General features: G+C 38.5%; 3 protein-coding genes across 7 annotated transcripts; 1 reads left to right on the plus strand and 2 right to left on the minus strand.

Moving 5' to 3' along the window:
• The first annotated feature begins 200 nt into the window (after nucleotides 1–200).
• On the plus strand, nucleotides 201–8,960 carry LOC111497665. Of its 5 annotated transcripts, XM_023148533.1 has the most exons (13): nucleotides 201–470; nucleotides 1,352–1,399; nucleotides 1,488–1,561; nucleotides 3,176–4,084; nucleotides 4,167–4,260; nucleotides 4,352–4,420; nucleotides 4,544–4,660; nucleotides 4,742–5,497; nucleotides 5,586–7,544; nucleotides 7,575–7,772; nucleotides 7,862–7,916; nucleotides 8,086–8,213; nucleotides 8,302–8,960. In XM_023148533.1, the coding sequence occupies exons 1-13, from the start codon at nucleotides 395–397 to the stop codon at nucleotides 8,616–8,618; spliced, it is 4,800 nt and encodes a 1,599-aa protein (XP_023004301.1). In that variant the 5' UTR covers nucleotides 201–394; the 3' UTR covers nucleotides 8,619–8,960. The 5 variants fall into 5 exon arrangements, with proteins under 5 accessions (XP_023004301.1, XP_023004297.1, XP_023004300.1 ...); XM_023148529.1 differs by having other exon boundaries at nucleotides 5,586–7,772; XM_023148532.1 differs by having other exon boundaries at nucleotides 5,586–7,772; nucleotides 8,086–8,198.
• Nucleotides 8,961–9,344: 384 nt separating this feature from the next.
• On the minus strand, nucleotides 9,345–17,351 carry LOC111497666 (ACT domain-containing protein ACR4-like). The gene is made up of 8 exons (XM_023148535.1): nucleotides 17,338–17,351; nucleotides 11,518–11,598; nucleotides 11,338–11,383; nucleotides 11,145–11,259; nucleotides 10,978–11,045; nucleotides 10,139–10,735; nucleotides 9,950–10,054; nucleotides 9,345–9,861 (listed from the first exon to the last, which is right to left on the minus strand). Exons 2-8 carry the CDS (start codon nucleotides 11,589–11,591, stop codon nucleotides 9,514–9,516), a joined length of 1,353 nt encoding a protein of 450 aa, XP_023004303.1. The 5' UTR covers nucleotides 11,592–11,598; nucleotides 17,338–17,351; the 3' UTR covers nucleotides 9,345–9,513.
• On the minus strand, nucleotides 13,400–15,134 carry LOC111497669 (transcription factor TCP20-like). Its single transcript, XM_023148539.1, has 2 exons — nucleotides 13,860–15,134; nucleotides 13,400–13,532 (listed from the first exon to the last, which is right to left on the minus strand). The coding sequence occupies exon 1, from the start codon at nucleotides 14,842–14,844 to the stop codon at nucleotides 14,014–14,016; it is 831 nt and encodes a 276-aa protein (XP_023004307.1). The 5' UTR covers nucleotides 14,845–15,134; the 3' UTR covers nucleotides 13,400–13,532; nucleotides 13,860–14,013.
• Nucleotides 17,352–22,409: the final 5,058 nt, after the last annotated feature.

Here is a 22,409-nt window from a genome sequence, read left to right on the forward strand (position 1 = left end):
AAAATGTAATGACTATAAATCTTGCGACTTTCAAAAAAGAAAAAAAAGAAAAGAAATCACATTTACTTGGTTAGTCGATGAAGCTGTTGTGACGACCCAAACCCAAACCCAAACCCAAACCCAAACCCAAACCCAAACCCAAACCCAAACCCAAACCCTGCCTTACCCTTTTCCTTCTCTCTCACACTCACAAGTCGCACCCTCTCTCTCTCTCTCTCTCTCTCTCTCTCTGCAACAGTTTCGCCATTCTCCCCAAACCCCTAGATTTTCTCATACATACGAACCTTCTCTTCTCTTCTCTTCTCTTCTCTCCTGCTTCTCTCTGCAAATCACTCCTTTCCTTCCCTCCCTCCACACATCAAATCCGGCCTTTGCTTTCGATCTCCGCTCCCACATGGCCGACGGCAACTTCGGTCTCCCTGACGATCTTCTCTCCTCCCGGCCCTCCGATCACTCCTGGACGCCCAAAGGTACTCACAACACTCTCCGTATATATATCTGTCTGTGTTTCTGAATTCTATTCGTTGTCTTCTCTTTCTTGCCGCTTACGCTGCTTTGCTTTTATTTGATCCCGTGCCTTCTTGGATTCAATTTGTTCCAGTCAATGTCTGCTTTTTGTTTCTTGATCTCAGCCGTCTGGTTTTGGTTCGGGATTTGAATCTTTCTGTTTCCAGTTCATGAATTAGGGTTTACAATGTTAATCTCTTGACCATTTTTTTAGATTTCTTTATTGGAGTTCCCAGATCCTATGGCTTTCTTTCTTTGTTTTGAATTCAATTTTGTACTGTTTTCATTGATTGCTTATGCTTGTTGGCTGTTGCTTTACGGATTTGGTGCTTTGCCTGAGTTTTTATGATGTTTACATCTGTTTTTGGTGCTACGGTAACGGGATAGGGGAGGGGTGAATTTTCATGTACTGCAGTTTATGTTGTGCTGTTCAGCGAATCATTGATCTCTGTCTCGATATTTGTTGTTTTACGATACCTATCCCAGTCCTCTGGAATTCACTTGTGTAAAAACATGTTTATTGTGTCGTACTTGAAGTTGTTTATGTGATGGGGTTGTAATCTTTACTGAAGGGATGACTGTGGGGACTAATTATGGGGTTTTCCTTTCTTCCTTTCATTTTGTATTCGTTAGTTTCTTGTTCCACTTTTTGCAATCCTTATTTTTCTCCCTCTTGTTTTCTCGTAAATATGTTGAGATGGTCGATTCTTGCATTTTCTGTATCTTTTTTTCACCCATGGTTTAGCAACATATGCAGCCACTTTAGTGATTCTTGCTTTATATATTTATTGGCTTACTAATGTTCCAAATACACGTTTCCATATGCTACTGTAATCTTCTGCAGGGAATGATGAGGAGAAGGTGCTCACGGCCTTCCTTGATGAGTCAAAAGGTAGCTTTTACCTATCTTAAAATTTTCTGAGTTTTATCATTTAGTCTGTGAACGTGACAATGCTAACATGCATAGTCAAACAATGCAGACCCAGTGGCATCAGAGAACAACATACCTTTGTCCCCTCAATGGCTATATGCCAAACCAAGTGAAGCTAAGATGGTAATACTTGTTTGGCATTATTTCATTTATTTTTCTTTCTGTCGTTGGAGAAGTTTTATTGATAAGTTTAAATTCCCTGAACCCTTTGTAAGCATTTATTCTACAATGTTTTTTTCTTAGACGACAAAGTCTATGAAAACTGTCTGTACAAGTTGAGTTTCAAATTAAGGAGTTGTCTAGCCACTTTATATTATGTTTGTATTCACCCGAAGCATTATTTTAATGAATCGGCGTTATGTTCTTGTAGAGATGAGAAAACATCTTGCTTATGATTTAATAGAATTTTTTTTTAGATAGATTGCATTATTGTCTCAATTTTGTATACATAATTTCATTTGAAGAACTTTAATGGAGTTTTCTTTTCTGGGAAGTTTCTAACTCATGTATTTTTGTTCTATTAAATAGTCTGTCTTGTTGTAGTTATTTACGTGATCTTTTGGATTTGATTTATTTTAAGATATGATGGATCCCCTCGATGTTTTCACCTGAACCTTTTTGAAAGAGGTAAAGGATAATATGCTTGAGCAAACTTCTCCTAACCATTACTTTGAAAGATGAGGAACTCTTTATGGGAAATCTGAAGATTAAGGTCAGATATTAATTTTAGCACAGAGATAGCTGATGAAATGCCCGTCAGGATTTGACTGCCTATGGAGTTTCTTTGTAGTCATGTTTATAAATAGATTGTTGAGTCTAGGAATAAATTTTGAGTTTAAAAGTCGAACGGTAAAATTATTTGGCACGATTATTTTTTCTAAAGTCAATAGAAACAGGTGAAATACTATTTGGCTATTTGCTTTTGTTTTATTTGATATTTTCTAAATTAACTGTTCATATATAACTTTAGTTGTTTTTTTCAGTATAGCTTGATTTAAATGTGTTGTATTAAATCTATGTGGACAAGAAACAAATTTAAACACAATAACATAATATATCATTTTTATAAAATTAAATTCAAATTTATTTTAAAAGATAAGATTGAGAAGTTATTCATAAAAATGATTTCCAGAAATTCAATCAGCCTCTTAGCTTGCACAATAGCATCATATTTTGAATATGGTGATTGAAGCTGTTGAGGTATCCTTCATGTTCGAAATTCAATTTTGAATCCATAGGAATATTATTTAAATTCCCATTTCTCAAGTCCGTTAGCTGATCTTAGAAGTCTCTTGTGGAAATTTTAATAGGCATACAGAAGATGTTATGAGCCTGGTTAAGTTCTCTCTTGCTCTAGGCTTGTAAAGTTAGGAAAGATTGTAGTATTGTTGGTTAGTTTTGATTACCTTCTAGTGATAATGGAAGCCTCTTTTTGTCGTAGTTTGAACTAAGATTTACCGGCTTTTACTATGTCTTGGTTGATACTTTAAAATTTTCAAAATATAGTCTTTCTTCTGTTATTATTCGTATGTACAGAAAACTTACCCTTAACACATGGTTTGAATTAAATCCTGTTATAGCTAATTCAATACTGGTCAAGGTGGTATTGGTAACTGTATATCATATTTTTTAAGGCTTAACATGGTAACTTCTATTTAATTCTTAGGAAGAATTGCACTTGTATAGACAGTGCATTATTTTTTTCAGTAGATAAGTATTCTGTTCAATGTGGAACAGGAAGTGCGTGCCCCAATGCCAGTGCCCCTTGCTAACTCTACTGATCTCAATCATAAAGAGGTTTGGCGCCCAGATGGGTCTGAGGACAAGAAGGATTGGAGGAAAAATACTTCTGAAAATGAAAGTGGGCGCTGTTGGCGAGAGGAAGAGCGTGAAACTGGCTTACTTGGTGGTCGCCGCAGAAAAGCTGAGCGCCGCATTGATAGCATGTCAACCAAGGAGACAATGGAGATTAGAGTCCTACCTAATTTGGACAGATGGCATGATGGTCGTACTTCTGGGCATGATAATCGCACTTCTGGTCATGATGGTCGTACTTCTGGGCATGATAGTCGTACTTCTGGTCATGATGCACGACGTGACAACAAATGGACATTGAGGTGGGGACCAGATGACAAAGAAAAGGAATCACGGATGGACAAGCGATCAGATGCTGATAAGGAAGATGTTCGCAATGACAGTCAATCAGTGAGTGGCAATCGCCCTACTTCTGAGCGTGATTCCGATTCACGTGATAAATGGAGGCCTCGCCATAGGATGGAAAGTCATTCTGTTGGCTCAACTTCCTCTCGTGCTGCACCCGGTTTTACTCTTGAGAGAGGCCGGGGAGATGGGGGGTCTAATTTAGGATTTACAGTTGGACGAGGAAGGTCCAATACTATTGGGAGATCATCTACTTGTCCCATTGGAGTTCCACTCTTGGATAAGATTGAAAATGTTCCTGGGAAACCAAGATACTCATCTTATTCTTTTTGTTACCCTAGGGGTAAGCTTCTTGACATATATAGGAGGCAGAAATTTGATCCATCATTCTCATCTCTGCCTGATCACATGGATGAATTACTGCCTGTGACTCAACCTAGTTCTGTAGAACCGTTAGCGTTTGTTTCTCCGAATGCTGAGGAGGAGGTAACAAATAATTTCTTGACATGTTGGATGACAATGAATGTGCTGCAAGTTATTATGTGACTGTGCCGTTTGTATTGTGCAGGCTATCCTTAGTGACATATGGAAGGGAAAGATCACAAGTAGTGGGGTTGTATACATTCCACAGAAAAAGGAGAAGCCAACTGAATGTATTTTAGGTATTTTCTATTTGGTAGCTGTGGCGTTGGTCCATCTGTTAACTCCTTAGAAACTAAACTAGGGACTAATCTGTGTTGAAATCTAATCCAGGAGATGTTGACTCGATAGAGAGAAATCAGACTGGACTGGACTCAACTTTAGTATCTGAGGATGTAGAAGGTATTGAGTTAGATCTACAAGTTTTTTCTACCGCGTACTTGTTTGTCTAGAACTCTCCCTACATTTCCTCTATTTAGTTATCGGGGGTAATCAATATATTTACAAAATGGATTATCCTTGCAGCAACTGCAGATGAAGAAATTGCTAATATCACTAAAAAAGTTACTAATGATGATGCATACCAAGATACTAGTGACGGGAGCATTTGGAGTCATCCTGCAACGAGAGATGCCCTAAATGGTTAGTATTTACAAATATGATATCGCTTAGTGTCCATTTGTTGCTGAAAGCATTTTTTCATTTTTAATTTCTATGAAATAGGAAAATATATCAGCAATAAGGAAGAGAAAAAAAGGTCCAATGCAGCTGTTTCTATGTCAAACGCTGATGGATTGGCCCATACAGTTTCTACAGTAGCCTCCCAACTTGGGATGGAGATTGGTACTCAGCTAAATGTTAATGTGAATGGGCAAGAAGATTCTTATCATAGAATGCCTCGTAACTTCGATGAAATTGAGTTTGCAAATTCTTTTGATGTTGGATCCAAGCTTCCTGATGATCCTAGTGCTATTTTCTTTATTCCCTTCTCTGAGCAAAATGCAACTATAAGTTCTGATGTGAAGTCCGAGGAGTTGAGTTTGTTTTATCTTGATCCTCAAGGGGTTATTCAGGGTCCATTTATCGGGGCTGACATTATTTTGTGGTATGAGCAAGGTTTCTTTGGGTTGGACCTGCCTGTTCGGTTGGCAGATGCCTCGGAAGGAACCCCATTCAGTGAGTTGGGAAAGGTTATGCCACATTTGAAAATTAGAGTGGGAAGTGTTGATTGTGCTGATATGAAATCTCTTTCAGGACAATCTGGTGTCTCAGGAGGAATAATGGAGGCCAATTTGCCTTCTAAGCATCCTTCTCTTGATAAGAATGATGCGTCCACAACAAATGAGGTTCATCGGTCATTGGCTGAGTTACATAGCCTCTCAAATCAACACATTCCATCTGGTATGTCCGAGATTGAAGTACCATTTCATTTACATTCCAAGGGTCAAGGCGTTCATGATGTTGTTGCACAGGATGAAGGTTTGTCGTCTTCTTTTTGTTGTATTATTAGTAATGTGCTATTTTTTTTCCTTGACACACTTGTCATAACAATTCCTCTGTTTTTCAGAAATTGTGTTTTCTGGGAGGCCTGGAAATGGTGGTTATCAAATTCCAAACTCTGCTGGGGTACTGCCTTTGGTGAGTTCTATCAGCCAACCTTCCGAGTTGACTGATCGCAGTGTTCCCGTTCAGGATGAACATAAGTTGCACCCTTTTGGATTGCTGTGGTCTGAGCTGGAAGGTACGAATGTGAAACCAGTTGAAGTCACAAATTTGAAACATGCCAAGTCAGCTAACATTCCTTCAAGCATGGGAAGAACCGGACCATTTGTTGGGAAGGGGGAAGCATCTCTCAATGCAGAGACTTGGCTTGATGTTTACAGAAGGAGTATGCATTCTGACCAGGGTGTATACCAGGATGCAAATGTCACTCATTCCCTGCCGCCTATAGAACAAGAATCTAATAGGTTTGATTGGGCAAATCAACTCATCTCGCAACAATATCATCAGGCACTTCAACAACGGAATTTGTTGTCTCACTCTAATGAAGCTACCTTGGATCATCATATGCACCAGCAGAATCTTATGCACCATCACCAGCTATTGGCTAATAGAAGTACACCTGACCTTGATCATTTCTTGAACCTGAGTGTACAACGGCAGCAGATGCAGTTACAGCATCAATTACAGCAGCAGCAGTTGCATCAGCAGCAAAAGCTTTTGCAGGAACAACATCAATCTCAAGTCCAACAGGTGCTGCTTGAACAATTGTTGCGCCAACAAATGCATGATGCAGGTCTTGGGCAGTCACATATTGATTCAATTAGAGCCAATAATGCTCTTGATCAGGCGATACTGGAGCAACGTCTTCTACATGAGCTACAGCAACAGTCTCATCATCAACAAAGATCTGTTGATCCATCTTTTGAGCAACTTATTAAAACAAAGTTTGGTCACTTGCCACCACAACAGGAACATCCAAGAGATCTGTCTGAACTAATATCTCGGGCTCAGCTTGGACAGATGCAATCATTGGATCAGCAAATTCTCCAGCAGGAGATGCTTCAGTCTCGACAGTTGTCTATGGCATTAAGGCAGAGGGCCAATATGGAGGACAAGAGACTTGTTGGTGGTCCCATCTGGCCGGAGGATGAGGCTGATCAGCAGTTTTTTAGAGGACATGCTAGTGCACAACGTTTATTGTCGTCAGGGTTTGAATTACACCAGCAGCAGCAGCAGCAGAGGCAGTCTCATGTAGAGCAGCTGAATCACCTTGAGCGCAATCTTTCATTCCAAGATCGGTTTAGGCTAGGTCTTTATGAGCCTGCTTCACTTCCACTTGAGAGATCAATATCCTATCCTGATGTTGCTCAGGGGATGAATCTGGATGTTGTTAATGCAATGGCCTGTGCTCGTGCTTTAGAATTGCAAGAATCTAGTGCACATAATCCACCTGGTGGTCAACTGGGACAATATGCACCCAGCATCATTCCACAGAAACCTCACCACTCTCTAGGCAGTAACCAGTTTCATGCTTCACATTTTGATGGAACTGAAGGCAACTGGTCTGAGAAAAATGACCGACATGGAAATGATTGGATGGAGTCTCGCATTCAACAGCTGCATATCAATGCTGAGCAACAGAAAAGGGAGTTGGAAGCTAAAATGATTTCTGAAGATCCAACTCTATGGATGTCAGATGGGCTCAATGATGAGAAGTCAAAGCAATTATTAATGGAACTCCTCAATCAGAAATCTGTTCATCAGCCTACAGAATCCTTGGATGTAGGAAATTGTGCATCGTTCAATAGGGCATCATCTGGCCTCTATTCTGGATCAGGCTCTCTTGATCAGTCGTTCATTCTTCATTCAGGCAAGGAAAGAGGCATGAACAATGCATTGTCAGTGGGGTCTTATGGTTCTAATTCTTATAAACCACTGCAAGGTGAGCATCCTGGCAGCTTGGCAAGCAATGAGAAGGTCCTATACAGGTTGGAGTCTGGCTCTGTTAGCAAGGGAACATCAATTTTGACTGGTCCTAAACCCAATGTTGCAGTTAACAGCTCTAGTTCGATGAATAAAGATGTCTCAGAGGTGGAGGGTAGAGCTCGAGGATTGAAAGGTGAGGGTTTGATGAAAACTCAAGCTTTCCAAATTCAAGAAAGCATGCTTGATCAAGTGGCATCTGCTGATCACGGGGAATTTTCGGTGGATACTCATACCCTTAGCCGGCATTCTTCTCTTGGTTCTGTTGGTATAAATTTCTCTCTTTTTTTAGTTACCTTCTCTTCTACCAACCATTAGGAAGATGCTATCTTATGTTTTCTTTCCTTGGAAATGTAGGCTTTCATAATGAAAGGATTGCTAATACGTTCCCAGAAGAGATTCCTAAAGACCCGTAAGTTGCACTGATAATGGGAACTGTTCTTGTGAGATCTCACATTTTTAATCTATAACTAGCACCGTTAGAAGTATATAATGAGTAAAGACGAATATATGCTCAACTTGTTCTGTGGTAGTTTATAAATATCGATTTACTAATATTTTTATTTTCTGTTTTCTGACAGGGATATTATCATTCACAATAAAGATAATGCTTTATTGAAACGACCTCCTGTCTCACGTACTTCAGCAGCTCAGGAAGGATCGTCTGTCCTGATTTCTGATCCGGTTGTTAGAGGCAAGAATCCAGATGGTAGATATAAGCGATTGGTTTTGCTATCTTTTCTCCATAAATATTTTGAAATTTGAACTAAATTTGAGATATTTATCCTAAACTTTAGGAGGCAGACCCGACCCAACTGGTGTCTCGGTGAACCAAGAAAACATGGCTGCTGTGAAGAAAGAAATGCGTTTTCGGCGTTCTTCTTCCTGTAGTGACAATGAAGTATCGGAGACTTCTTTTATTGATATGCTGAAGAAGACAGCTCCACAAGAAGTCCATTCAACTGGGGTTTCAGAACCATCAGATGGAATGCAGGGAGGGAAAGGTGGGAAAAAGAAAGGGAGGAAGGGGAGGCAAATAGACCCTGCACTACTCGGTTTCAAAGTCACCAGCAACAGAATCATGATGGGTGAAATTCAACGCTTAGACGATTAGGCAATAGAAATTGATTTTTTCTTTTAACATCAATTTTTGTAGAGTGTGCAGTCCCCCCCCCCCCCCCCCCCCCCTTTTTTTGTAACCCTCTTGTAAGTTGCTGTATAGGTTTTTTAGAGGTCAGCTGCGTGAAAGAGGTGCAGGCGTATATTCCAATTCTTTTCTTTTCTTCCGCAGTTGTTAAATGATCAATTTTGAGTTGGTGCCGGAAAAATACCACAGATTTATGTGCTTCTCGATACAAACCTTTGTACAGAACTCTTCACGGAGAGTTTGAAAGGAGAGCACGGAATATTCAACAATTTTTTATGGTATAATAAAACTAACCTAGGATTCCACCAAGATTTTAAATAGTAGAAGTTAAGCCCCTTAAGTAAATCAAGTTTTTTTTTTTTTTTTGTTTCTTGTAAGTCGAGTTATATTTGCAAAAGAATGTGTTTCAAATAAAGTTGTGATGGTGACAATTGGTTACCCCAGAATGACATTCAATGGGTTTATTTTAATTTTAATTTTAAGATTCCAAAACAATACGAGTAATCTCAACCATTAAAATTTTACAAAAATTCTCCGTCTCTTCTTTTCTTCCAAGTGGGTGAAGTTCCATGGAATCAAACCATTAAAATTTTCTCAAGTACAGAGGCTCCAATCTCTGTATAGTCATTCCATGGAATCAAATGTTTGCTTTGTTATGATACGGTAGACTTATTATATATTTAGAGCAAAGGATGGGATTGTAAATTCTTCATGTACATGATGATTAATACTACTGTACAACTTGAAATTTAACTTGCAAAGATCAACGAAGGGATTGATCTAAACTGTGTTACAATTTTGAGCACTCTCTAGGCCCATTCCTTCACATGGACATTTCTAACATTTTACCAACCCAATTTCCTCAAGAACTCGAGTTTATCAAGCCCAAGTTATAAAGAAACTTCCCTGATCTTGATCGAAAAAGATTACCGAGCGAAAATCTACTGCTTTCTGGAGATGGAGATTTTGTGCAGGATTCGTCGTCTATGACATGGAGTATAGTGAGGCCAATCTCTTTTCGAATTGCTTCGATCATCTGTATCTTGACTGGACTCCCAGATGAATCAGTGACATAGAACACATTGACAGCTTGAGAACCGCGAGTGGTAACATCAGCTCGAGTGACTGAAAGACCGTTTTCTCTAAAGATTCGAGTCACATCGGAAAGGAGTCCAGCCCTATCATCGCTGCAAAGTTCTAGTCTTATACCCTGAGTATTTAGCAGAGTAAAATCACACAAGACTCCAATCGAGAACACAAATCTTAGGCAAGAAATGTAAATCAATATCGGTTATCACCTCGGAGTTTCTCCTTCGAATGGCAGCCTCTAAGCAATGGATTACTCTTTGCCTCTCTGCTTCAGAACTAATAGGACTTCCATCCATATGCCTGATATAGTACTCCTGCTCCACAAATGCTTAGTCCAACGAGTTACACCAAATGCATCACGAAACATCGACAATGGCGATGAACGGATAAGAAGTTACCTGAGTAGCCTCTGGTCCTTCAGCAATGACAGTAGCATGGTACACTACATACTGCATATCTGTTAGCGTGCAAACAGTATCAAACAGCAACTTTGGACAGTCGAGAGACCTCAAGTTCACAACGGTATATCCCTTATCGGTACAGTTCTCTACAATTACAAGGGGTTTTCTGTGATCACTTGTTGAGCCACAGTCCAAGTCATCTCGGTCGTAATCACGGTCTTCATACATCATCTGATGCAGCCTCCTTTCCTTGTGAGTAGAACACACAGAAACAGCAGTGTTGGCACTGCGCTTATCCCGATTCCCTTTCAAGATGTAAAGGAGAAGCCGCTTTATCTTAGCAAGCCGGTCGGGATTATCAAGTGGCAGCCCAGTAGCCTCGTCAGTGATGTACACAACGGAAGCCATTCTCGAATTATGAGTCCAAACTTCTGCAGCTACCACATTGCATTTGAGGTCTGCTATAACAGCAAAAACCTCAGAGAGCAAACCAGGCCTATCTCTTCCAGTCAATTCAATGGTTGTATGTTTCTCGGCAGCTTGAACACCGACCGATCTCAATGAACGGAAACTCAGAGCCCTTGGCCCGAGTGACTGAAATAACAAAATTCATCCATTAGCACAAACATAACACCTTATACAACCTTAACCTTAGAACAAGTCAAACAACAGCCAACAGAAGTCATTACAAATTCTTATAGATGATACATAGAACCTGAAAAAGTAGAAAAAGAGGGGAGCGGAGACTAAAATCACACCCATAGTTCCTCACAAGTCGAGTGGAAACATTTGAAATGGAGTTGTAAGCTTAAGAAAAAGTGAGCATTGAAATTCACCTGTTGAATACGTTCAGCAACTCCATTTTCAGAGAGCTTGTTCCCACGGTGATCCGTTACATGAAACACTGAAGAAAAAGAGAGAGAAAAAACAATGAATAATTTGGCTTTTGTTTTTGTTATGAATTGGAGTTGAATGAAAATTGGATATTAAAACGTGAGCTGACCATCCATGAACCACTCGCCATCAGAAGAAATGTAAGCCCGTCTAATGGTGAGATTCAAATCATTAAGAACCTGAACCACTTCCAGCAAACTCCCTCGCTTATTAGCACTATGAACCTGAAAAATTGGGGGAGTGAAAGCGATGAGAAGCGAGAAGGGTGAGATGTTGAAAGAGAAATTGAAGTTGAAAAAGACCTTGATGAGAGTGGCGTTTGGGCAGGAATCGTTATCAACGGTGACCCTGAAAAGGAAGCCCGTTTGAGAGAGAGAGAGAGAGAGAGAGAGAGAGAGAGAGAGAGAGAGGAGAAACAGAAAAGCCATTTGAGAGAGAGAGAGAAGAAACAGAGGAAAGAAAGGCAAGAGAATGCGATTGACCTTGGAGGGTTCATGCGATTGACGAGCTTCTCGAACTCGTCGTCGAGAGGGTGAGAAGGGGACCAACAATCCATGAGGAGGAGGAGAGTAAGTTGTTAATTTGGGGAAAAAGAAAACAATCTCTGCTCTCTTTCACATCACGCCCTCACTCCCTCCCTCATATTATTCGAAAACAAAAGAAAAGCAAAGATGTGCAATGTACGGCAGGGTTGTCCTGGAGGAGAATAAGTTGTTTATTTGTTCAGTTCATAGTCTGGACAGAGAAAGGAGCCTGTTTCTTATTTACTTGTTTACAAAAATCAATTTATATTACATGAAATTAAGACCGTGATAGAATAATCCCATTAAAACTGGATAGGATGGTAGCTCATAATTCAGTAGTTGGAGAACACGGCCAACCCCAAGCCTTGCTGGAGACCGCACCCACCCCGTTTCATCCTCTCAAATTTTTATTATTTATTTTTGAATTGAATAAATGGATTGGTGAAACGCGTGGTTTGAGTGCGTGTTTGCGGCTGGGAAACACCGCTTCTTCGCTCACTTATTTCTTTTACGCCATATTTGGTAGATTGTTCTTTTTCTAGGTTTCGATGTTTGGATCTTACCCCTTTTTATTTCTTTTTCCAAAGGCCATTTACTTGCTTTCCATCTCTGCCCTACTTGTTCATTCAAATTGCTTTACTCACATAAGTGAGTAGAAGCAGATTAATATTTTATTTTCTAGACCTTAAACAGAAAAGAATCGCCAAATTTAAGCCTAAAAAGTTCCAAACCAGCCAATATCAAGCATATACCCTAACCAGTTACCAAAAAAATATAGCAACTTACCAACAATATTCATATAAAAATTCATTTTAGTTTTTAGGTTTACTTAAAGTCACCCTCAAAATCTCATAAATCTAATTCTTGAAATTTCGACATTCCAAATTTCTTTTGTGTTTTTGTTTCTTAAAACAATTATTAGGTGAGATTTGAGGGAGCGTGACTTTGTGTGCGTTGCATGGAAGACACGTAAGTAGGGTGAATAATAGGTTACTTTTCTTATTTATTACTCTTGCTTTCAAGCATTATGCATTTTTTTTTTTATGGAGAAAAAGGAAAAAATGACGTAGATCAATCATGTCATACAATATTAATGACACTTCAATGGGAAGAATTTTCAGTGGACGTTGGGTATAACCATCAATAATGAGTAAATGCAAATATTCACCAAGCGCGAACTACATAATATGACTTTTTTAATTTTTTAAAAAATAAATATGAAAAAACGTAACAGGCTGGAAGGGCCTGTTGTAAGGCACATGGGCCGAGAGCAGCTGGGCCTTGTTCTCTACTCACAGCCCATCAATTACTTTTAACAGTATTCATATGCCACAGGAATGTTTGAGAAGGCGTCGCATATGGATTGATCCATGATGGCTCCCAACCATTTCAATCTTTTATCCCTATCGCGATCTAAAATCAGGCCCACTTGGAAACGCATGGGAGGCTAATGCTATCCTGTTTTAATATACGTCCATCCAATTTGTTTATCAAAATAAAATATAACTGTAATTATAATATTAAATTGTTGAGTGGATATAGAGGGTATTGGGTTGGAAAAAATGGGCCTGTGGATTGTGGGCTTAGCCAGTGAACAATTACAATTATGCAATGTTTGTATTTTTAAAATTATGGCATAGTTTGTATTTTGAAAATTAATAGTACTTTGATGCCAATGATGATGGTGGAAATTTACAAAAATTAAAACTGCAATCATAGGTATGTGTGTGGTTTATTGGTGAAATTATTAAACAAGTATAGAGATGGATGGAATTGGTACTTTGGCATGGATAAGTTGTTATCATGCATCAAATGCAATCATGGTTCAAATTTCATATCCGCTTCATAAAATTACTAATAATACAATCATTTTTTTCTACAAATTATTTATATAAAAAACACACACCTCAATATTCAAGAAATGAAAGTCAAATCAATCTTGCAACCAAACCACTCTTCTCCTCAAACTTCACCTCAAACCCCACCTGCATGTTGCAAATCAAACCCTAAAATCAAAACCATCTTTTCCCCCTTTTTTTTAAAAAACCTTATTTTTACGCTCCAGAATAGATTATCCATAAACCCATCAAATTCCGGGTTTTCATTTTGATCTTAAAACCAAGGTGTTGCTAGTTCTTCTAAAAATTCAAAGAGTATATTTGCCTTTTAAAACCTTCATAAAAATAAAATCATGAATCATTTTCACTCAATTTTTGTTCAAATAACACAAGAACAATTCGACAATTTATGAAGACTAAAATTACAAAAGAGAATAAAATAAGGAAAAAAGAAAAAATTACCTGAATTTGAACAACACTAAAAAAAAAAACACACCGCAAATATGAAGCAATCCTTAATCTTGGTCGTGCTCATTTTGGTGTCTCCTTCCTTCCACAATTTAAGTGCTATTTTAGACCTACAAATCCCAAACCCTGTCGTCTTCTTCAATAATCATCACCTCGATTGTTCGGAATCGTCCTTTTCAGGAGCTTGGTCCTGCTCCAATGAGCCGCCCCCAGAGGAGTCCCGATTTTGCTCTATTTGGTGATAAATTTGCGAATACGATGGCGGATTCAACATCCCTCTCAGATTATTTCCCTCCTGCGAAAGCCCAAGCTCCAGCCCCGGTACATGCTGCTGATGCTGATTCCCGATTATCGTCGGGAAATTCATCGATCCCAAATTCATCCCCTGAAATTCGAATCCATGGAACCCGAATTTCGGCATAATCGAACCCGAATTCTCGCTCACGAAACCCGTCCCGATCCCTCCCAGAGAAGGCCAGAATCCGGCCGTCGCCATGTGAGATCTGTTCAAATTAGCTCCCATCATCGCCCAATTCGGCCTGGCGACGCCATCGAGTTTGGGGGTTAGGGCAGCGGAGATGGAGGTTTCTTGGTCGGAGACGGAGACGCCTGCAGCGTGGAGGGCGGAGGCGGGGATAGTACCGGAGCCAGTAGCGGCGATGATGGACGGCTCGGCCTGCTGTAGAAGCCACTGAATGGTCTCCCCATCGGTTTTATGGCCCAATTCGCGAGTCAATTGAAAGACGCGGGCGGCGCAGAGGGCAGGCATGCGGATCCTGCGGCCACGGCCATCGACTTTCTTGTGACGATCTTTGTTGGAGGTGCGTTTAGGAGCCAATTGTTGGTGGGGTTTGCTTTCATCTTTGGATGCAATTATGATATTGAAGTCTTTGATATCTGCTGATGCTGGTGGTGGTGGAGTTATTGTTGTTGGAGTTGATGCTGGTGGTGATGGCTTCTTGTTGTTGTGCTCTGCCATGTCTGCTAATGGGTGTGGGGATGGGGGGGCGGGGGGAGGACCCAAACAAAGGTGGGTTCCTCTGTGTGGACTAATGGGGTTTATGGGAGGAGGAGAGGAGAAAGAGAGAGAGAGTCAGAAAAGAAAATGGGTCCTCCTCCTCCATGATTGAGTTGTTTGAAGAAGCTGACTTGGCTCACTCTTTTCTTTTTATTTTTTGACTCAAAATGGGGATTTCGACCTTCCACTGTGTGCTTTTAAATGCATTACAGCTTGCTTCACATCTCATCTTGTCATAAAGTCCAAACCAAAAGTGGATGAAATTTTAGTGTTTCTGGTGTTGCCTATTCACTCGTATTACAATTAACTGTAATCTGAATTTAACTGCTTACAGGGTTATGAACTGTGTTTATTTACTCCTCCTTCTCCTTCATGCTTATCACATCTTGCAGCACTTCCCCTTCTCTAACCATCAACAAATTTATGTGGTTTAAATAAGAAATTATAAGTTTTTTCTTTTGGGTGCAATAACTTTTTTAGGGCATGAAATGTTTTTGGGTAATCGAAAAATGTGTGGAATTGGTGATTCTCATAAGCTATAGTGGCAATTATTAGTTGACATGTTGGTTCATTATGATACCATCTCTTACCAAACCAAATCTCCTTGCCAATCATATTGTTTCCTAGTTTTTAAAACCCTTACTCATTTTGTGCCACTAATTCATTGAATTGCTGAGCTTTTCCCCCCCCCTTTCCCCCCTTCTCTTCATGCATTTATTTTGGATCAAATAATGCATTTTTTTTTTTTGGATCAAAGAATGTGATTTTTGAATATCTTGGGAGGAAAAGATATAAGGGAAAAATGAGACTTTCAAAGAAGTTTTAACTTAAAGCCCTCATAAATGAAGCATTATGTAATCCAATTTTTTTTAACATTTTAATTATTTAGTTTATTTTCAAGTTTCGCAATTAGTAGGAAATTTTAATGTAACCATGTTAACTCAGCATCAACTTCAACAATTCAAATTTCATACTCCACTGCTCCTCCTACTCCTCCTACCATGTCAATTACCCCCGACATATCTCCATTTTCACAATTTTTAATTCTGAATAATTATTGTGATAGAAGGATAAATACCCAAAATATTTTCAAAATAGCTTTGTGTTTCATATATGTTTTCGTTATTTTTAGGATAAATTGTGCGAGATCCCACGTCAATTAGAGAGGAGAACGAAACATATTTTGTGCTAATAGATATTGTCAGCCTCACGATTTTAAAATGTATCTATCAGGGATGATGAGAGTGGGTTTGAACTCTTACAAATGATGCCACTTGAACTTGTTTTTAATCATTCCCATCCTTTTGACTACGATTTTAAGATGGCCACACTCAAACTTTTCTCTTAATCATTCTCCTAGAGAGAGGATAATTACAAATTAACTTTATTATAGAAATTTAGATAAGAAAATTTCCTTTTAATAATGATATATGTTTTTTTTTGGGTCATGCTTTATGGAAAAGTTAAGAGAGTTGATGGTTGAAATATTATAGGCACATGTGTGGTGTATTATTTTTGTGAGTGTGAAGTGCATACACATATTGAGGTAGATAAGGTTTTACAAGAATTTTGGTTGTTTTTTTTAGATGAATTTGAATTCTACAGATGATATAATTATTTATTAATTGAAGTATTAATGTTTTGATAAAAGTGCTTTAACGTTGGGTTTCTTTCTTTTCCTTGGAATTTTGATGGTGATTGGTAATGCGACAAAACACATTACAAAGAAATGTCAGCTTATTTGGGCAACAAATTTCCACAACACTTTTATTGCTTTCATACTTGAAAATTGGAAGTTTTAGGGGAAATTTTTCATTTGGAAAGAAGAAAAGAAAAAAAAAAAGAGATGATAATAATGGGTAGGTGGCTAACATTTGTCCTTATCTTCCATGGTTTCACATCTTGTGTTGGCCACCGAGGGAACACCTATGGGTCCCTTCCCTTAAAAACTTTGCCATTGACATATCACCCACCCTTTTCCAACATTTCCTTTTTTTTTTTTTTAATTTTTTTTTTAAACAAATAAAATTATTGTTGAATTGGTTTTTAAAGGCGGTGTTTTTACTGCAGCACGAGTCTGAGGAGGAGGAGGAGGAGGCTTTGTTTCATGAAATAATTGTCCTTTCCTACTGGGAATCAAAATTACATTCTTTCTCTGTCTTCTTTGTTTCCCAGTAGTTTCTAAGTCTGTTCCAACTTGAATTTCATGCATCATTGTAGTGTCTTTTTTGGTATTCTCCGATCATAATAATAATAATTCTAAATTTATTTTCATTTACAAACAATCCGTAGCTTCAAGCTTCCTCTGGTTGGTAAGTCTTCTCTTGGAATGAAGGCCTGTGCTGGTTTGTTAAACTCTTTATTGCCCTTTCCTTCTCCTTTTCACTCCCATCCGCACGGTTGAGACGCCCTCCAGGGTGCCCCCCCTCTGAGGCTATTGATTGGGCAAAAGGAGGAAGAAAAGGAAGAGCAAGAAAAAGAAAGATGATTTTGTAGCACCCAGCTTTTGTTCTCCCACGATGCAGATGACACTGACACTGACGAGGAACAACAAACATCTTGGGGTGAAGACCCAAAGCATAGCCGGGGGAAATGGATACCTATAGATGAAGATGATGAGAGTGAAGACTGAGATTGTAGAGGAAGCCTTTGAATGTTACAAAAAGCTTGCCAGCATTGAGGATATCCCCTTTTCTTTTCTTCATTTTAATTTTATTTTATTTTTATAGCTTTATCAAAACTTGGGAATCGGTTTTGTGAAGATTGGGTTAAAGTGGCCCATTTATATTTGGTAACTGGGTTTCCTTATTTCTAGGTATTGGATTTGTTAAATCCCTAATTAAATACATCTACATTTTTGTTGTACATGCTACTTCATATTTACAAATCATCAAACAACAAACTTTGTTTATACAATAAATAAATATGAGAATACAAATTTAAACGTCTTCAGTATGTTTTCTTTACGAGTTTATAAGATGGAGGCCTTCTTTTTGTTGGGCATCCATTCAAATTCTTTGAATTAAAATACTTCAATCTTTGATCATTATCATTATAAGACCAGAACTAGAAGGAAAAAATAAAATAAAATAAAATAAAACCAAAGCCAGAGTTGTTAGTTGGGACTCATTAATTGTGCAATAAAGATTGGTGCTTTGAATTCTGGAAATTTTGGGTTCCTTATGCACAAAGTAGCCAATAAGATCTTTTGGTGGTGGGATTCAAACAATGCTACACTTTAATAATTGTGTGGTAAACTTTTTGAAAAGTTAAAGGAGCATAAAGAATAAAATTATAATTTCCTTTTCCCTTTTCTTTTAACTTCTTATTTTCCTTCTTTTCTGGGTTTTAACCTCCATTCTTCCCATGCTTTCTCTGAATACAACTCTTGGTGGTCATTGAGTTTACCGAGTTTACGGTGAATAAATAGGTTCAGATCAGGTCATAGAAACACTCGCACTCTTTATTAAGACCAATCGAGAAGAGAATACATAAGACTGTGTAGAATATTTTTTGGATTTCTTGGATGAATAACCTAGGTAGAGTGAGGGTGTATATACTAGAGCCTAACCAATCTAGACATAACAAATCTTTTTCCTAAAATATCTGGATCTTTCTCCTAAAATCACATATCTTTTCTAACATCTCTAATAAAATAAATATACAATACTCGTACAATTATTGAGCTTGACTCTATTGGGTTAGTGATGATATTTCAACACACCCCTTCATCACTAGTCCTCATTCGCTGCACCATGTTGAGCTGACAGCGAAAACTCTCATGTTTGCCAATATTAAGCCCTTTTGTAAACAAGTCTGCCACTTGGTCATCTATCTTGATCTGCTGCATCTCGATTTCTTTCTTTAGAACCTTCTCTCTAATGAAATGGTAGTGCACCTCCACATGCTTTGTTCTAACATAAAACACCGAATTTTCTGCTAGGCGAATCGCAGATTGATTGTTCCAATGAAGTAGTATTGGATACTCAATTTTCTGGTGCCAATCTTCCATCAAAAGTTTTAACCATGTATTTTCCTGAGCTGCTCCAGCTGTTGCTCTGTACTCTGCTTCTTTAGTTGACAATGATATTGTTAGTTGTCTTTTGTTACACCAAAAAATTATTCTCGAACCGAGCTTGAACGCATACCCAATGATTGATCTTCGGGTATCGTGGTCTCCTGCATAGTCGACATCACAATATCCAGCTAGCTTCCAGTCTTCGCTTCTTTTGTATAAACGATCGTAATTGATTGTACATTTGACATATCTCAAGGTCCGTCGAGCCGCATCCAAATGAGGCTTCTTCGGATTTTGCATATATTGATCAATGACTCCAACTTCATTTTCAAATTTCTTCGGTTGGTCCATGTAGAGCTCTCTGTTTAACTCTCCATGCAAGAAAGCATTATTCATATCCATCTGCCATAATTTACAATCTTTATTTACCGTAAGTACTGGAGGAACTTGTACGATAATGATCTTTGCCACTGGATTAAATGTTTCATCATAGTCTAGTCCATATTCTTGAAAGAACCCTGCATCTATAGTCTGAGCTTTGTATCTCACGATTGATCCATCTGGGGTACACATTATTTAGTAAGCCCACTTGTAAGATATGAGTTTGGTATCTCTTGGTCTTGGTACTAATTCCCAGGTTTGATTTTGTTCCAGGGCTATAGTTTCTTCCTCCATCGCTTCCTGCCAAGTTGAGTTTTGTGATGCTTCTTCATATGTCTCCGGCTCATTAACTTCGTCTTCTACTGCGTTGACATACTCTGGATTTGCCTTTAGGATTATTTCTGAATGTCTGAGTTGTTGAGGTGTCATTTCATTTTCACTAGGCTCGCTTGGTTGAGTCACTTCTTGCTCACCAACATTAGTGACACTTGAATCTTCAGGCACATCAGCACTTAAGAAAATGTGTACAATTTGCTCCCCGTCTTTTGTGGAAGAATCTCTTCAGTTTGCTCCTTTGTGTTTTGTAAAAGAATTTTTTCCGTTTGCTCCTCTGTGTTCTATAAAATAATTTCTTTAGTTAGCTCAAGGCCTGGTAATTCTTTCTTCTATGAGGGCCACCCCTCTTCCATTGCACCGCTTTGATCGTCAATCATGTGGTTTAAGCATCTTGAATCAATGATCCAGTCATCCTCGTAATCGATATGCTCTTTCATCATTGCCATGAGTGCTAACTCGTCTTCTACTATTGGACATAGTACCTCTGCATCCCATTCATCCTCTATCTTCTTTTTGGATATTGCTACATTGCTTTCAACCGACTTTTTCCTGGACCAACAATCTCTAGACATGTGGCTCTTTTTCCCGCAATCATAGCAAATACCTTTAAATCTCTTTCCTTGGAAACTCTTGTTGTCGTTCTTCTGAGCTCTCTCGGGTTGTGAAGTTCCTTTGTGACTTCTTCTTTTGTCACCATTGTATCCACGTTTGGTAGACGACCTATTATTGCTTCGACTTTCAGTTGTGTAGAGTGCTTCTTCTTCACCCTCCCATGTGATGCCTTCCATTTGTTTAGCCATGACTTCTTGGCTAGCTAATAAATTTTCGAACTCTACAAGTGATGGTTGGGTGGGTCATCCTTGTACAGCAGTAATAAAGCTTCTGTATTTCGGTCGCAATCCATGGATTATAATCCTCTTCATTCGAGATTCTACAATGACAGACTTCGGGTCTAGTTCAGTAATCTCCCGACAGATCGATTTGACCTTGTGAAAGTACTGAGCAATTGTCATGTCACGTTGTGAAATTGACAACAACTCATTCTTCAGAAGTTGTAGCCTTGTATCGTTCTTCTTTGAGAACAACATCACGAATGTGTCCCATGCTTCTTTCGGTGTCTTGTCATCCCAAATATGTTCTAACATCTCTTCTCCGATTGTGGTCTTCAAGGAAAACATTGCTTTGCATGCTTTGATTCTCCATTTCCGCAAGGTGCCGTTAGAATCCTCCTCTGGCGGCATAATTTCACACCCGCCAACGATCTCCCAAAGATCTTGTCCTTGCAAATAGGATATCATGCATATTGCCCACGTGTTGTAGTTGTTGAGTTTCTTGATTCCTCCAACGATTTGGAAATCACCCATCGTGTTGGATACCAAACAAGCTCTTTCGACACAAGACTTGCAGAGTCACAGACTACTCACGACACAAAATAAACTCACTCACTACTAATCTCAAGAAATCGTTTCTGAGGAAGATCAGATAGAGCTGCAACCATAGAGCATACTAAGAATTTCAAAAGATCAGATAACATATACTAACCTTCCTCTGATACCAATTGTTGAACACAACTCTCTGTGGGAAACACTCGCAGTCTTTATTAAGACCAATCGAGAAGAGAATACAAGAACACTATATAGAATACTTTTTGGATTTCTTGTATGAATAACCGACTTATTATACTAGTGCCAACTCTCTAGACCTAACAAATCTAAATTTAAATCTAACCAATCTAAATCTAACAGATCTAAATCTAAATCTAACTAATTTTCCTAAAATAGGTAGATCTCGTTATCCTAAAATCAGTTATCTTTACTAAAATAAATATAATGGGCTGGACACTTTCCACAATGGAGAGTTATTGGTTTTGAGTGTTTGAAATATTTAAATTGGAATCTAATTTATAAGCAAAACCTCTTCTGGTTTCACATGTTCATAAATACTGTACTTGCCTAAAGGCTAAAACCAATCTAGTTTACAAGTGATTCAACGGGTTTTAAGACATTTTCCAAATGTTTGCTTAATTTGAAATACTATTTAAAAATAGGTTTGAAAAAAGAGATGGTTACTAAATTAATGAATCCTCCCAATCTGGAAGCTTCAAAGAAGTTGGGCGTTTGCAAGCTTTTACAAAAATGGTATGGTTTCATTTACATACTTTTATTTTGGAAGATTCTTAAATAATCAAAGTAAAGATTCTCCCCAAGCATGTGCCTATCTATATCCTCTCTTATGTTTAAGAATTTGTAGTCTAAAGTTTATATGCTATAGAGATATATTTATAGCTTACATCATGTTATATATCAAAATTATGATTGGGTGTATTGGGAAGTATTTTGTTTTCCAACTTCAAGTGTATTTGGGGCGCTTGTAATATAAAGTTTGGCGAAGAAAGAGCCCAAAATGAAGTGGTAAAAAGAAAGAAAAAGAACTAAAACATCCCATTCTCTCCTTCCCTCGGTTCTTCCAAGCATCTCATATCCACAAGGCCGCCTGCAGTTCTCAAAATCAACACAACAGAAGTGATCGATAATAATATAGAAAGAAAAATCAACCACTACCATCCTAAGGGAACACCCAAGCATATAAACATACTCTCTTGAACTAAATCTCACTTTTCATCCAGATATCGTCCCACATTTCTTGGTTTTCAAAGGTTTATTAAAACTGAAGGGAACCAAATTTTTTAAAGTCGAATTTGCAAATTTCTAAATTAACCAAATAGTGTAGTAAAAAACAATGACCGGCGACCTCACTCTCTCTCTCTCTCTCTCTCTCTCTCTCTTCTGCC

The sequence above is a fragment of the Cucurbita maxima genome, unplaced genomic scaffold, assembly GCF_002738345.1.
Source record: "Cucurbita maxima cultivar Rimu unplaced genomic scaffold, Cmax_1.0 Cma_Scf00024, whole genome shotgun sequence".
Taxonomy (NCBI): Eukaryota; Viridiplantae; Streptophyta; class Magnoliopsida; order Cucurbitales; family Cucurbitaceae; genus Cucurbita; species Cucurbita maxima.

What these genes read in the sequence shown, in the direction of transcription:
- LOC111497665 (XM_023148529.1), top strand. Translation starts at nt 395, where the DNA reads ATGGCCGACGGCAACTTCGGTCTCCCTGACGATCTTCTCTCCTCCCGG. An exon ending in AACCAAGTGAAGCTAAGATG is followed by an intron (nt 1,562 to 3,175) that starts GTAATACTTGTT and finishes AATGTGGAACAG; the next exon opens with GAAGTGCGTGCCCCAATGCC. An exon ending in TGTTGTTGCACAGGATGAAG is followed by an intron (nt 5,498 to 5,585) that starts GTTTGTCGTCTT and finishes TCTGTTTTTCAG; the next exon opens with AAATTGTGTTTTCTGGGAGG.
- LOC111497666 (XM_023148535.1), bottom strand. Translation starts at nt 11,591, where the DNA reads ATGGATTGTTGGTCCCCTTCTCACCCTCTCGACGACGAGTTCGAGAAG. An exon ending in AATCGCATGAACCCTCCAAG is followed by an intron (nt 11,384 to 11,517) that starts GTCAATCGCATT and finishes CTTCCTTTTCAG; the next exon opens with GGTCACCGTTGATAACGATT. An exon ending in CAAACGCCACTCTCATCAAG is followed by an intron (nt 11,260 to 11,337) that starts GTCTTTTTCAAC and finishes CCAATTTTTCAG; the next exon opens with GTTCATAGTGCTAATAAGCG.
- LOC111497669 (XM_023148539.1), bottom strand. Translation starts at nt 14,844, where the DNA reads ATGGCAGAGCACAACAACAAGAAGCCATCACCACCAGCATCAACTCCA.